Source organism: Ursus americanus, chromosome 5 (assembly GCF_024610735.1).
Source record: "Ursus americanus isolate L20-20 chromosome 5, mUrsAme1.1.p, whole genome shotgun sequence".
Classification (NCBI taxonomy): Eukaryota; Metazoa; Chordata; class Mammalia; order Carnivora; family Ursidae; genus Ursus; species Ursus americanus.
The window spans coordinates 1,011,071-1,023,395 of NC_142131.1; the positions used below are offsets into that span (position 1 = coordinate 1,011,071).

At 40.7% G+C, this 12,325-nt stretch overlaps 1 protein-coding gene across 4 annotated transcripts in view; it reads left to right on the plus strand.

Annotated features, from left to right (window-relative positions):
• Positions 1–12,325, plus strand: part of EPB41L4A (erythrocyte membrane protein band 4.1 like 4A) — a 243,723-nt gene that overhangs the window by 160,820 nt on the left and 70,578 nt on the right. For all 4 annotated transcript variants that reach the window (XM_045777279.2, XM_045777280.2, XM_045777281.2 and 1 more), the window contains exons 10-11: positions 8,276–8,367; positions 9,744–9,821. In XM_045777279.2, coding sequence (XP_045633235.1) covers positions 8,276–8,367; positions 9,744–9,821 — 170 coding nt within the window. The remainder of the gene's footprint in view (positions 1–8,275; positions 8,368–9,743; positions 9,822–12,325) is intronic.

A 12,325-nucleotide genomic window follows, 5' to 3' on the forward strand; every position in this document is an offset into this window, starting at 1 on the left:
AAAACTGTAATTCAATGCAAGTATCCTGTTCCTCTTCAGAATTTCCCTGTAGACTTAGCATTCATTGAGGATTCTTGCCTGATCTGATCTTTTACTATGATGCTCATAAAATGCTGATTTTCTAGCCCTTCCACACCCCTCACGGTCAGCCCTTGGCATTCCACTGTAAGCAGGAGCCACAGTTCTCTTTTATTTATCCTATCAGCATGGAATTACTAATTCCTTCCCCCCCCCCCCCCCGCAGTGGTTTATAATACATTACTGTACCTAACTATCTGGGTGCTCCAGTTGTCCTAGATGTGGTCAGTGGGAGCTCCTTTTATCTCGCTCCTGAGCCCTTTAACCTAACGTATCATTTTTGGGGTCATTTTCTTCCTTTTTGGTACAATGTGCTGTTTCAGGTACATCTTGTACCTACCGTGCACCTACCCTACACCCACCCTCTTATCAGCCATTTCTCCAGTGAGCCCTGGTTCTGTTCAGAGGGGAAGAGTCAAGATATGGGTGTCAGGTGTGGTCATTGCTGCTGGGGCGACATTGATTTTTGGCCTTTTCAGTGGACAGAGCTAAGGAGTACACACATGCATGTATATGTACATACAAATATAAGTACATAAATACATATGTGTGCATATAAACATGCTCATACTCATTGTAGAAATCATGAGTTCACACCATATCTCCAATTTCCATCCATCCCCACAGTGCTCTTTCTGGCCTTCCCTCATTTCATATTTGTATGTCCTGAGAACCTTGACTCCCAACAACAGGAACACATTTACTTGTTTGCTCAATTCTAAAATATATCTCAAATAGTTTCAGAATTGCTTTGTCTAAACCACTAAAATTAACAGTTGTTTGCAGTTCTTTCACTCACGTGTCCCATCTTGCCAAGACTGAGGGCGTATAGTCAAATACTGTGTTCAGAGTGTACTTGGGTTGGCCCTTCCTTCTGGGTTTCCATGTTCCTGAGGTTTTGGTATTCATCTGTGATCTGGGTAGGTTTACTTGTTTCAGCCTTAGGTCCCCTTCATATTCTTATTTATTTTATTTTTTGAAGATGTAGAAGATTAACATGCTTCCAAAAGTCAAAACTGTACAAAAAGGCACAGAGAAGTATCACTAATCCCCATATTCGTTCAGTCCTGTTTCCCTACCCTTCCTTGTGGGTGACCAACGTTAGTGTTTATGCTTCATCCTTCTTGTGTTTCTGTTTGTACGGATAAGCACATTTAAAACATTTTCTTTCTTTCTTACCCAAAAGGTAGCACACTGTTATATGGCTTTGTACTTCATTTCACTTTCACCTCGTAATACCTCCTAGAATTCTCTTTATATCAGTCTATCGAGAGCTTTCTCGTTCTTTTGTGCAGCTACAGAGGACTCCACTGAGTGTATGTACTACACTTTACTCAACCAACCTCTTCTGCTCAGACAATTTAGCTAGTTTTCAGTAGTTTGCAATGATAAATTTTCCTTCAGGGACTTTGCGCATATGTATTTTTATATTGTGGAAGGAGTATCTTTGGGGTAAATTCCCAGGAGTGGGATTGCATGGTCAGAGTGTAAGTGCATATATAGTTTTGTTAGGTGTTCCCATATCCCCTCCTCCACCTCGAGTTTTTGTGCCATTTTGCATCTCCACCACCATGTATGAGTGCACCAGGAACTACAGATGTGATATTCTCCCCCATGCATTCCCAAGTGCGGCTCCGTTAGTAATATTTGGATTCTGATGTCACGTAACAGCTTGGTTTGGCGTCTCTCAGGTTCGGAGATGAACTGCTAACCCTGTGGTCAAATAGCATGGTTTAGGTCCAGGTCTCCCACTTACCTAACTCTTGGACAATTCACTGAGCAACATTTAAGGTACATTTCTTTATCTACAAAGTGAGAATGACAGAATCTGCCTTATAGGGTTGTTGTGAGGTTGAAAGCACCTGGTCTGAAGGTGGACTTAAAATAGGCTCCTGATTTATGTCTCTGAATCGGAATTGTCTTGGCCTCATGCCACGCAGAGCTACTAGAGCTTTGCACAGGAAGGGCTCAGGGAGCACCTTGTTCTGGACCAGTCTCGGCTGGTGAGTAGCTTGTGCCAAGGCAGGAAGGGGAGTGCAGGTCTTCCAGGGCCGTGCGTTTTCCTCTGCTTCACTTGCTGGTATGTTTGTTGACTTTCCCTGTAATTAAAACACATAGGCCCCATATTTGGAAAAAACTTTAAAATTCTGCTATGAAACGTTTTTAAATTGAGTATCAGATTCTACCAGAGATGTCTTCATTTTAAGAGGCTTAAATAACATTTGTTATTTAAAAATCTGTAACATTTGTAAACTGGGAAGAAAGATTATCTTGAAAAAAATAAATCTGTGAAAGACAATTATCATATGATCTCACTCGTGTGGAATTTAAGAAACAAAGCAGAGGAGCATAGGGGAAGGGAGGGTAAAATAAAATAAGACAAAATCAGAGAGGGAGACAAACCATAAGAGGCTCTTAACTCTCCGAAACAGGCTGAAGTTTGCTGGAGGGGAGAGGGGTGGGGGATGGGATGGCTGGGTGATGGGCATTAAGGGGGGCGTGTGATGTAATGAGCACTGGGTGTTGTATGCAACTGATGAATCACTGACCTCTACCTCTGAAACTAATAATACAGTACTGTATGTTAATTAATTGAATTTAAATAAAATTAAATTAAAAAATTAATCTGCAAGTAGAAAAGAGAAACGCCAACATTTTCGTGAGTGCTGTGGTTTCTCTAAAGAGAAGGTGAGGAAAAGATAGAGTAAAACAACAACAAAAGCCAACCATCTGGATTCCTGGGGTTGCATCCATGCATTTTTCCTAGTAGGAAGCAGAATAAGCTCAAAATAATAGTTTTCAAAGTTTACTGAAACATGATATAAATATTCTCTAATGTTTTGGCTCATGTTTTCTCTTTCTGAATTTTTGGGAGGAGAAGGAAAAAGAGGAGAAGCAACACAATCTAACACATCCTTTCCAGGGCTATAATTTATGTTTCAGTGAGCTAGGAAGAGTTACATGCAATTATTCATCAAGCAGTCAATCTATTCAGCTGTAAAAGAGGTAAAAAGGTTTTTCACATTTAGTATATATTTTGGAATATCACCCACACAGCTGACAAAAAGTACTGGACTATTTTTGCTGTTTTTGTTCTTTTATTGTAAAATGTGTATGCAAGAATGGAAATTAGTTTGATTCTCCAGGTGCTCTGCTGAAATGCACAGTGATTTTTTAATTCAAACCATATTACATGCATTTCAAAAAGAATTTTTAAAAAGTAAGTGGGATGTGTGTGTGTGGGGGGGGATGTGTGTGTGTATGTGTCATGTAATATTTTCTAGTCCAGAGTACTGAGAAGACCCTTCCTTGAAAGGCAGTGCTTTGCTCATCGAAATCAGGGAATAGCAAGTGCCTCGCCAGCTCTTGGGGACTGCCAGAGTGCACCGGCACAGGAGCAGGTCTGAGTGTGTAGTCCCGTGCTCCCCAGTTTGTTTGACCACGGTCAGAGACCGTGACCTCTCTGATGCCAATATTACAGGACACTAATGTAAGAAAGACTCTTTAGGGAGCATTATGTAAAGAAAAAGCTTGGGGGCGCCTGGCCAGCTCAGTGGGAGGAGCACGCGACTCTTGATCTCAGCATTGTGAGTTCGAGCCCCATGTTGGGTGTAGAGACTGCTTAAATAAATATAAAAAGAAAGAAAAAGCCTGAAAGAATGAGATGATATTTTACTCAGTGCCCTTCCCAAATAGGAAGATTGTTAGTTTGTTTTGTGGCAGGGGTCACGGTGAATTCTTTACTGAACTCAGGATGCCTAGAAGGGAGAACAGTGGCAAACATGGGGACAGTCACTAAACAGACATTGTGCTCACTTTCTCTCATAGCTCTGCTTTTAAAACCATAGTCATTTGGTCTCACCATTTATAATGATAGCATTTTTCAAAACACAATTTTGGGATATCTCTTTGGTATCTATTGTCAGTTCCACCCCTTGCCTGCCTTTGTTTGATCAGAAATTAGGTTATTTCAGTCATTTGCTGTCAGCCCTCTGAAGATTTTGTTTCTCTCGCTAGTGTCTAAAGTCAGTTAACAATTGCCAGGTAGATATGAATCTTGTTGAGATTGCATGTTAAAAAGCAAACAAACCCACCGTACTTTAGACTTTTTATTTTTTTTAAAGATTTTATTTATTCTTTGGAGAGAGAGAGAGAGAGTGTGTGTGTGTGTGAGAGCATGAGCCGGGGGAGAGGCAGAGGGAGAGGGAGAAGCAGACTCCCCGATGATCTGGGATTCTGACTTGGGGCTCGATCCCAGGACCTGGCGACCATGACGTCAGCCGAAGGCAGATGCTTAAGCATCTTAGCCACCCAGGTGCCCCCATACTTTAGACTTGTAATCTTCACGCTTGCTTTTATCCTCTCTTCTGCGTCTGTGGATCACTGATGATCAGGAAACTCTCTGCTGTGGGCCTTTCCAGTATTTAGGTAATGATTTTAGCTTAGGTAATGACTGCATTTTACTATTGTTAGAAGTACTAATCTTTTAAAAATATTTACCTACGCAGTGTACCTGAGGTGACTTCTGTGACCTTGGAGACGGGACAGACGTATAATAGGGTTGAGAAGATGTTCACCCATAATTCTAGGGAGCCTGGGGAAGGCAGACTGTCCAGTTGTGGCTGCTTCCCAAGACAGCAGCAGAGGAACCGGGGAAGCAGGGGCTGGCTGTGGCAACAAGCAGCGAGGGCCAGGCTTGGCAGCGAGAATCAGCGGGGCCCAGGGTGAGCATGCTGTGTAGCTCACAGTGGATGTGAGCCCCTCCAGGACCCTGCCAGAAATCTCAATACACTCCAGAGAATCCAGACTAAAGTAGACTTACTTCTTGAAGCTTGCAAAGAGAAACAGCCAGCAAAGATGATCCAAGGGAGTTAGGTTGGGAATTCATTGATGTGACATAGCTCCTGAAGTCTCACAAATGATAGAACTGGGACTTTGAGCCAAATTTACCTAGGGCGCCAAGGTGCAGTGAAACCCCCACATGGTATTCAAGTTTCAGGTGATTTAAACTTGCTCAGTTTATAAAATAAAAATATTAACCTGTAGTAAAGAAAAGTTTTCAGGGGGCACCTGGGTGGTTTAGTCAGTTGTGTCTGACTCTTGATCTCAGTTTAGGTCTTTATCGCGGGGTTGTGAGTTCAAGCCCTGCATTGAGCTCCACGCTGTGTGTGGAGCCTACTTAAAAAAGAGAGAGAAAGAGAGAGAGATTCAGAACATAGCTTTTTTTTCCCTGGCATGAAATGACAAAAGTTATGAAGGTGTTTGAGTGCTTTTGCCAAAAGCAAGAAGTTGGTGCTTGGATAAAGTAATTTAGCAGTGTTTTGGAATGAACTTCTGAATTCAGTTAAGTATCTACTCACCTTTGTGTGAATGAACGGAAAGGTGCTAATTGTCCGTGTCTGTTTGGAAAAGGTTTGGTAGGAGAGAGAGACCTTTGTGATGCCACATCACACTCATTCATGCCAGTGGTTACTGTCAGGGGCAAAAATGCACAGAATTTATTCAAAATTCCTGGTTTCTTTTTTACTTATGTTAACCCTCCTTTGAGTATTTGGATTATCCTGCTAAGAATGGGATAAAAACCAGGCAGCTGGTGTTACAGCCCTGTATAAATGGAGAATGCGTTCATACTTGTCATTTGCACATGGCAGAAGTAATTAGGAAGCCCGTGGGAACCTCTTTTGTTCCTTTAATATATTTGTACGCAAGGAAACTTGAGAAAACCCAATTCTGGCTGGATCTTAAATACCTTTTCTCCTTTCATGAAATGATGGTAGTTAAAAAAAAAATATTGCATATCCTGTGGCTGGGTCTCTATTTGAAAAGAAAAAGAATATAGACGTTTATGTGAAAAATAAAATGAAAACCAGCCCAAGAAAAGTTTGAGGGGATTTACTTTATTTTTAAGATTGAATGCTTTTTGTTTCTCCTCCATTTTTAGAAATCTGGATTATATGCAATTAAGTAACTTTTTGAAAATTTGTTTTCGGGTATGCAAATCCCACCTTACTTGTGGATGCTCTTGCTAAAATTTTAGTTCAAGTATCAGTGTCATGGCGTAGTCCTTACCAACCACCATTTCTTGTCAGTGATAATGTCCAGTAGGTCCTGGCCCATGTGGTGCTTTAATTGTTGGAAGGCACAGGAAGGTGGGATATAGATACTGAGGCAGGTGGTGGTGGTGGGGGGGGACAGTCTGTCCTGTACTCGCTTTATCTTAATCATTTATCCCGACACAATGCAATCACAAGCAAAATTATTTTAAAATAAATGACCTGTGCATCACAGTTTTGGATAATCCAGTGACCTTAAAAACACGTACCTATTATATAAGAAACTCTTAACTAGTGGTTGCCTCTGGGGAAGAGGATTAGGAACAGTGGTAGGAGGGAGATTTTAGTTATCAGTTTGTGTCCATTTTGGTAACTTTTGGCATTTGTACCATACATGTATATTATATATTTAAAAAAGAAAAGTAAAAGAAAAAAAACCCCTCCCCTCTAAGCATTCCCATGTCCTGGCAGGATGCTTGGTTTCCCACCCTGCCCCCAAGGATCTTCTGTGATTTCCTGTGTACCCCCTTCCCCCATTTCTTTTGCTTTTGAGGAAAACCCTTTCTGAATTCATTGACTTTTCTCCCTTATCTCTAATTTTGTAATTCCTACTCCTTTCATGAAAGTCACTGAAGATTTCTTACCGTGAAATGCAGTCACCTCCTTTCAAACCCTGTTTGACCTTTCCGGGTCGCTTGAGACGTGTGCTGTCCTCCCAGCCTCTGTGACATCATTGCCTCCTGGTCCTTTCTGACCCCTCTCACTCCATCTTCACAAGCATCCTGGCTGTGATTTTATCTTCCCGCACTTCGTTCTGTCTCCCGAACAATCTCTTTTACGTTCTTGGGTGAAATCATTAGTGTCAGCAGGTAGGGCCTGTCTCTTCAGCTCAGTGCCTGCATGTTTCCTGGCCTGCTTGGGGTGTTCCCCATTCCATGGGCACCTCGAAATCAAAATCGCCTGAGCTTGCTATCCATTCCCTTGCCATCCAAATCCCCAATTTTTTCCACTTGCTGTATTTTATTAAGTAGCATTTGCCAAGACAGAAACCTGGGAATTGTCTTAAGGTCCTTCCTCTACTTCATAAGGTTTTGGAATTACTGGCGGCCTTGCTGTAACATGCATATATTGGCTCTGTTGTCATCATACCCTTTCATCTTACAAATAAACTTCTAAACTGGGCAGCCTCATTCCAGATGGACTTGGAAGAAATTTCACGCATATAAATGTTCTGTCCTTATTAAAAGGTGGGGAGGATCCTTTCAATTACTCCTCTGCATTACCAGTTTTATGTTTATACATCCATAGAAACCTCATTCCAGGGGCATTTCTGCATTTGAGACTTGAGTTTGCTAATTTTGTCTTCGATAAAAACCAGTAACAGAACTTCACAGAACTTGTGGTTTATTACTTCAGTACTTTGATTGTATTTGGCTTGGTTTCCTATTCAGTCACTTAAAAAAATAAATAGTATCTTCTGCACAATTAGAATGACTATCCATTAAATGTAGGTAAGTAACCGCAGGATTAAAATAATAGTTGAAATTTAATATGTACCTATTATGTGCTTTAACTTTGGGATATCATTTATTTATTTTTTTGGGGTCATACTGTTTAATTCACCCAGTAACTGGGTACCGAGTGCAGAAGTTCAGAGACATGATTTTGATGTGCTCGGATGATACTGGTGTGGTCACTCTTCACATGGGTCCCTCTTGAGATTCTTTAGTCATCAGTTTAAATGTGGCCTGTATAGTCCTTAAAGATATTCCAGTTAAGAACTGGATTTATGGGCATCTCCTTTTTATTGGGAGTTGATTTCCACAGTTGGTGGTGTCCTGTTTGCCCATTTGTGATGGGAATGTTTGCAGTCCTTCCATGCCGTGCCCCGATCATTCATGGTCATGGGGTGAGAAAGAAGCAGGTGATAAAGGTCACAGCACCAAGATTCACATTGTGTAATTTTAATTATTGAAGGTGGTTTTAAGGCAACACTCCAAAAATCGTTACTAGGAGATAATTGGTTTTTGTTTTATGTGTTAATAATTTCTCTGCTACTTGAATTTTTGGTAACTAGAAGGTGGCTGTCACCTGAAGAACATTATGGTCAGTAATTCATGTTCTCTCTCTCTTTCTTCTCTCAGTGCAATGAAACCTCATTCTTTTTTGAAGCTCGAAGTAAGACTGCTTGCAAGCATCTTTGGAAGTGTGGTGTAGAACATCATACATTTTTTAGGTATGTTAATGTGAAAGTTTTATGTGTGGTTCTAATAAAAGAAAATTGATTTGTTTTTATAACAAGAATTCTTCTCGGTCTACAGTAGAAATTTAGAAGTGTTTCTCTTAATTTTTTTTGGTCGCCTGACTTTCTGGGTCATATTAATGCACACACACACACACACACACACACACACACAGATACTTTCTTCTCTCCTACTACAAGAAAGGGTCAAGGATGTTTATATATATGAAGAGCGCAGCTTTGGTATTGGTGGAAATTAAGTGTTCTGTGGACAGACTAAATTTGAAATGCCTGCTAGCCATCTAAATAGAGGTGTGGGGTAGGCAGTCGGATGTACAGGGCCTCTTGGGAAGACTGAGGCTGGCCATGTAAACTTACTAGATAATTAGGCGAAGGGGACTGGATGAAGTCGTCTGTGGCAAAAGTGAGGAAAGAGAAGCAGAGAGCCAAGGACTGAGCTGTGGGATCCTCCCAGCATTTAGAGAGCAGTAAGAGCCAATGAAGTGGTATAGGAAGGAGTAAACAGTAGAGCGTATGGGAAAGTGGGAAATAGGGAGGAAAATGTCCTGGTGGATAAGAAGCTGGCAACTGCATTGCATGCTCCTCGGAGGTCAAGTAAGAAGAGGATAAAGAATAGACCATTGGATTGTGGCAACACTTTTTGCTTCACATCCTTATGGTGTAAAGATAAAACAAAATCCTATCAGGTAATATATTAAGCTTTATTTTTTGCTTTTAAATTCAAAGCTAGATTAATTCTTCCCCTAATTCCTATTTGATGTGCATGGAGCACTTCTCCCAAATAGCATGATGTTGGAGAAGTATTCTTATGCAGTGACCAATGTCCTTTATAGAGTTTATATTAGGTGAGGGTTGTGGCCCAGCAGGTCTGAGACATCGCCTCTAGGCCAGTGGGGCCTGGGCCAAGGAGCTGCACATGGAGGGTGTCTGTCTGTTCAAGGTACCCTGGAATGGGAAGTCCCGGAATATAAAGAAAAGTGAAACCCCACATCAGATCTACCATGAAAACCATGGTATGGGTAAATCAACATAGTGACAAAATTTTTAAGTAGAAAAAGTAAGTTGTTTCACAACTAAAACTTCTAAGGGCAATGATGGATATAATAGTTTGCAGAAACTAGGAGCATTCTGATGTTGTACTTATGTAAAATCCTAGAGAGTGGTTGTATTTCAAATTTTAGCTTAAAATAACTGATAATTATTTCCTGCCAATATGTAGAATAAATGAAATATTTCTACTAGCTGTGAAACAGTGTTGCACTATATTTTCTACATAGCTTTTGCTCAAGTGTTGTATAAGTACCTGTATTTATGAATCCTTATCTAATTTTCTCTTAAAAATTTATTAGAATGCCAGAAAATGAATCAAATTCATTGTCAAGAAAACTCAGCAAGTTTGGATCCATGAGTTATAAGCACCGGTATAGGTAAATGGCCTTTTTTCCTTGGGGAAGGGTGTGTGTGTGTGAATAAATAAATATTGAGTTCAGTTGTCCACAGACATGCACATTAAAGTTTATGACTTAAATCTTTTTTAATTTTTCTACAGTGCCCATGAATTTCAATAACGTAACAGTTTATTAAAACTTTCTTGACAGGGACGCCTGGGTGGTGTAGTCGCTCAGGCGTCCTAACTCGATTTTGGCTCAGGTCAGATCTCAGGGTCATGAGATCAAGCCCCTCTTTGGGCTCCACGCTGGTTGTGGAACGTGCTTAGGATTCCCTTGCTCCCTCTCCCTCTGCCCCTTCCCCACTCCCCCCTCCCTCTATCTCCCCTATCTCTAGAAAACAGAAAAAACAAAAACTGAGAAAAACACCTTTCAGGTTTAAGTTTAGGGCATTTAGAATGTAGTAAAGCTTATTATCTTCAGACGTTCATTTCGATACAGTTATCACTTCATTTTTAATTATGTTGTGATTATGAACAAAGTAGAAATCCCGAATTGTAGCTGCCTGGTGTTCTCAGGACGTTCAGTTGACCCCCTGTTGTAACACAATGTGTACTTTGTATTGTGGATGGAATCATGTTTCCTGCTGCACAAAGCCTGCATGTGGCAATGCTGAACTTATATCTCAGCTTCACTGAGCAGTTACTATGTGCCAAGTATTGTGCCAAATGTTTTCCATTTATTGCTTCTTGAGTCACTGCAGTCTTCTTAACATTATCCTCCTTAATATGTGAGGAAACTAAGGTTCAGAAAGGCTAAGTCACCCTTCAAGGTAGCCCAGCCTGGAAGCAGGAAATGGGGTGGGGGTCCCTTCCTGGCGGTCTAACTCCTGAACCCTTGCTTTTGGCCATTAGGCAAACGTGAGCGTGTTGCAGGAAAAGGCTGATTGGGTCTTTTTCAAAAACCAGCATTAAAAAATAGGAACCTTCTATGTTGTGAAAAAGAATTTGTTGTGTTTCAATTCATTCTGTTAAGTAGAGAGCCTGAGATGTGCAAGGCAAGGTATTAGGTGCCCAGAGACATAAAGAATCTGGTCCTACCACTTCTGTCTTCAGAAAGCTGCAGCAGTATTCGGGCAGGGAAGCAGGTCCCAGGCCCTGTAAAACCCAGGTAGGGTGCAGAGATGCCACTCAGGAAGCAGGGCACTGTTCTACCAGTTCCACTGGACACATCACTAAATGAAATGCTTACCTAGGAGACTTAAAGGAAAGCCAAGTCAGGTGTTGGCAGGACAGTGGTATGCCAGATTTTAACTCCTCTTTTATAACCCACTTTTTTTTGGTCCTGAATTTGAAACCAGAGATAATCAATAAAAGAGTGATTAATAGTAAATGGTCAGAGCATGTTATTGATTTGGATGCTTGCTCATTTGATGGCTTAAAACTTAACTAATAGTTATAACTATTATAGATGTTCTTGGTATTTGTACGAAAGTATTCATTAATACCTAAAAATTTAACCTTAGGGTCATTAAGGTTCTTCCCTAGAGAGTGTTGTAATTATCAGGAATTTAAGGAAGAGTATTTACTTTTATATTGAGAAGAAAAGCTGATAGTCAGTATTTGGGCGGTTTGGGGTATAAAACATTTTGAGGGTTATCAAAAGAATGTGTAAATCTATCTCCTTGTCACTGGAATGAAGCTAGTGAAAAGGCATCTGTCAGTGTTCATGCTATTAAAATTGTAATTATGCTGTTTAACATATGCCGTAGTTGGTTTCCACAAATTTACCCATACCTGATTTCTCAAATTTATTGAAATGCAAATGTTGTGGCTACTGGGAATTATTATTAGAAAGTTATTGGATTTTGCATATTAAATATAATTTCTTCCGAGAAAGTAATTAAAGGTAACCTTTGCAGAATTGGAGGTTCTGCTAAATCTGTTCTAATTTTGTGGTTGGTATTAACGCCCTAGTAAGTCTTAATGAATCCCAAATCTCCGTGTCTGTGTGTAGGAAGCATTAACATTACACCATCCCCGGAAGAAAGATGTTTCAGCTCACTGCCCAGAGCTAGGCTCACGCAGAGGTGGGTCTCTGACTGCTGGGTGGTCGCCAGCCCGTGGACTGTTAATTGTCGAAAGACAAAAGCAACCAGCCTTTAACAAATATCATATGCTTACTCCTTTCTTGAAACATTCTGGAGAAACCGTGGAATAAAAGCAGAGCTCTGGAAACACGGGCAGCCCCCTCCTTACCCGGCAGGCCTTCAGAGCATGGGGGATAAAGAACAGCATGACAAGTGGCTGTGGTGTGTGAATGTGGTGTCTGCGTGTTTTGTGTGTATAATTGTGAATGTATTTATAGTGGTGCGTGTGTGATGGAGGAAGACAGAGTTCTAGTCTTTACACTCTTTTCTGCATCTTGGGGCTTGCAGAATACCAAGAAGATTCCAACATCCTTTAGAAAAATGAATTATTAAGAAGGAAAACATTGGATGTTTTTAGTGATCTGTGACTGCCAGTCCTTTCAAAAATCCAAAA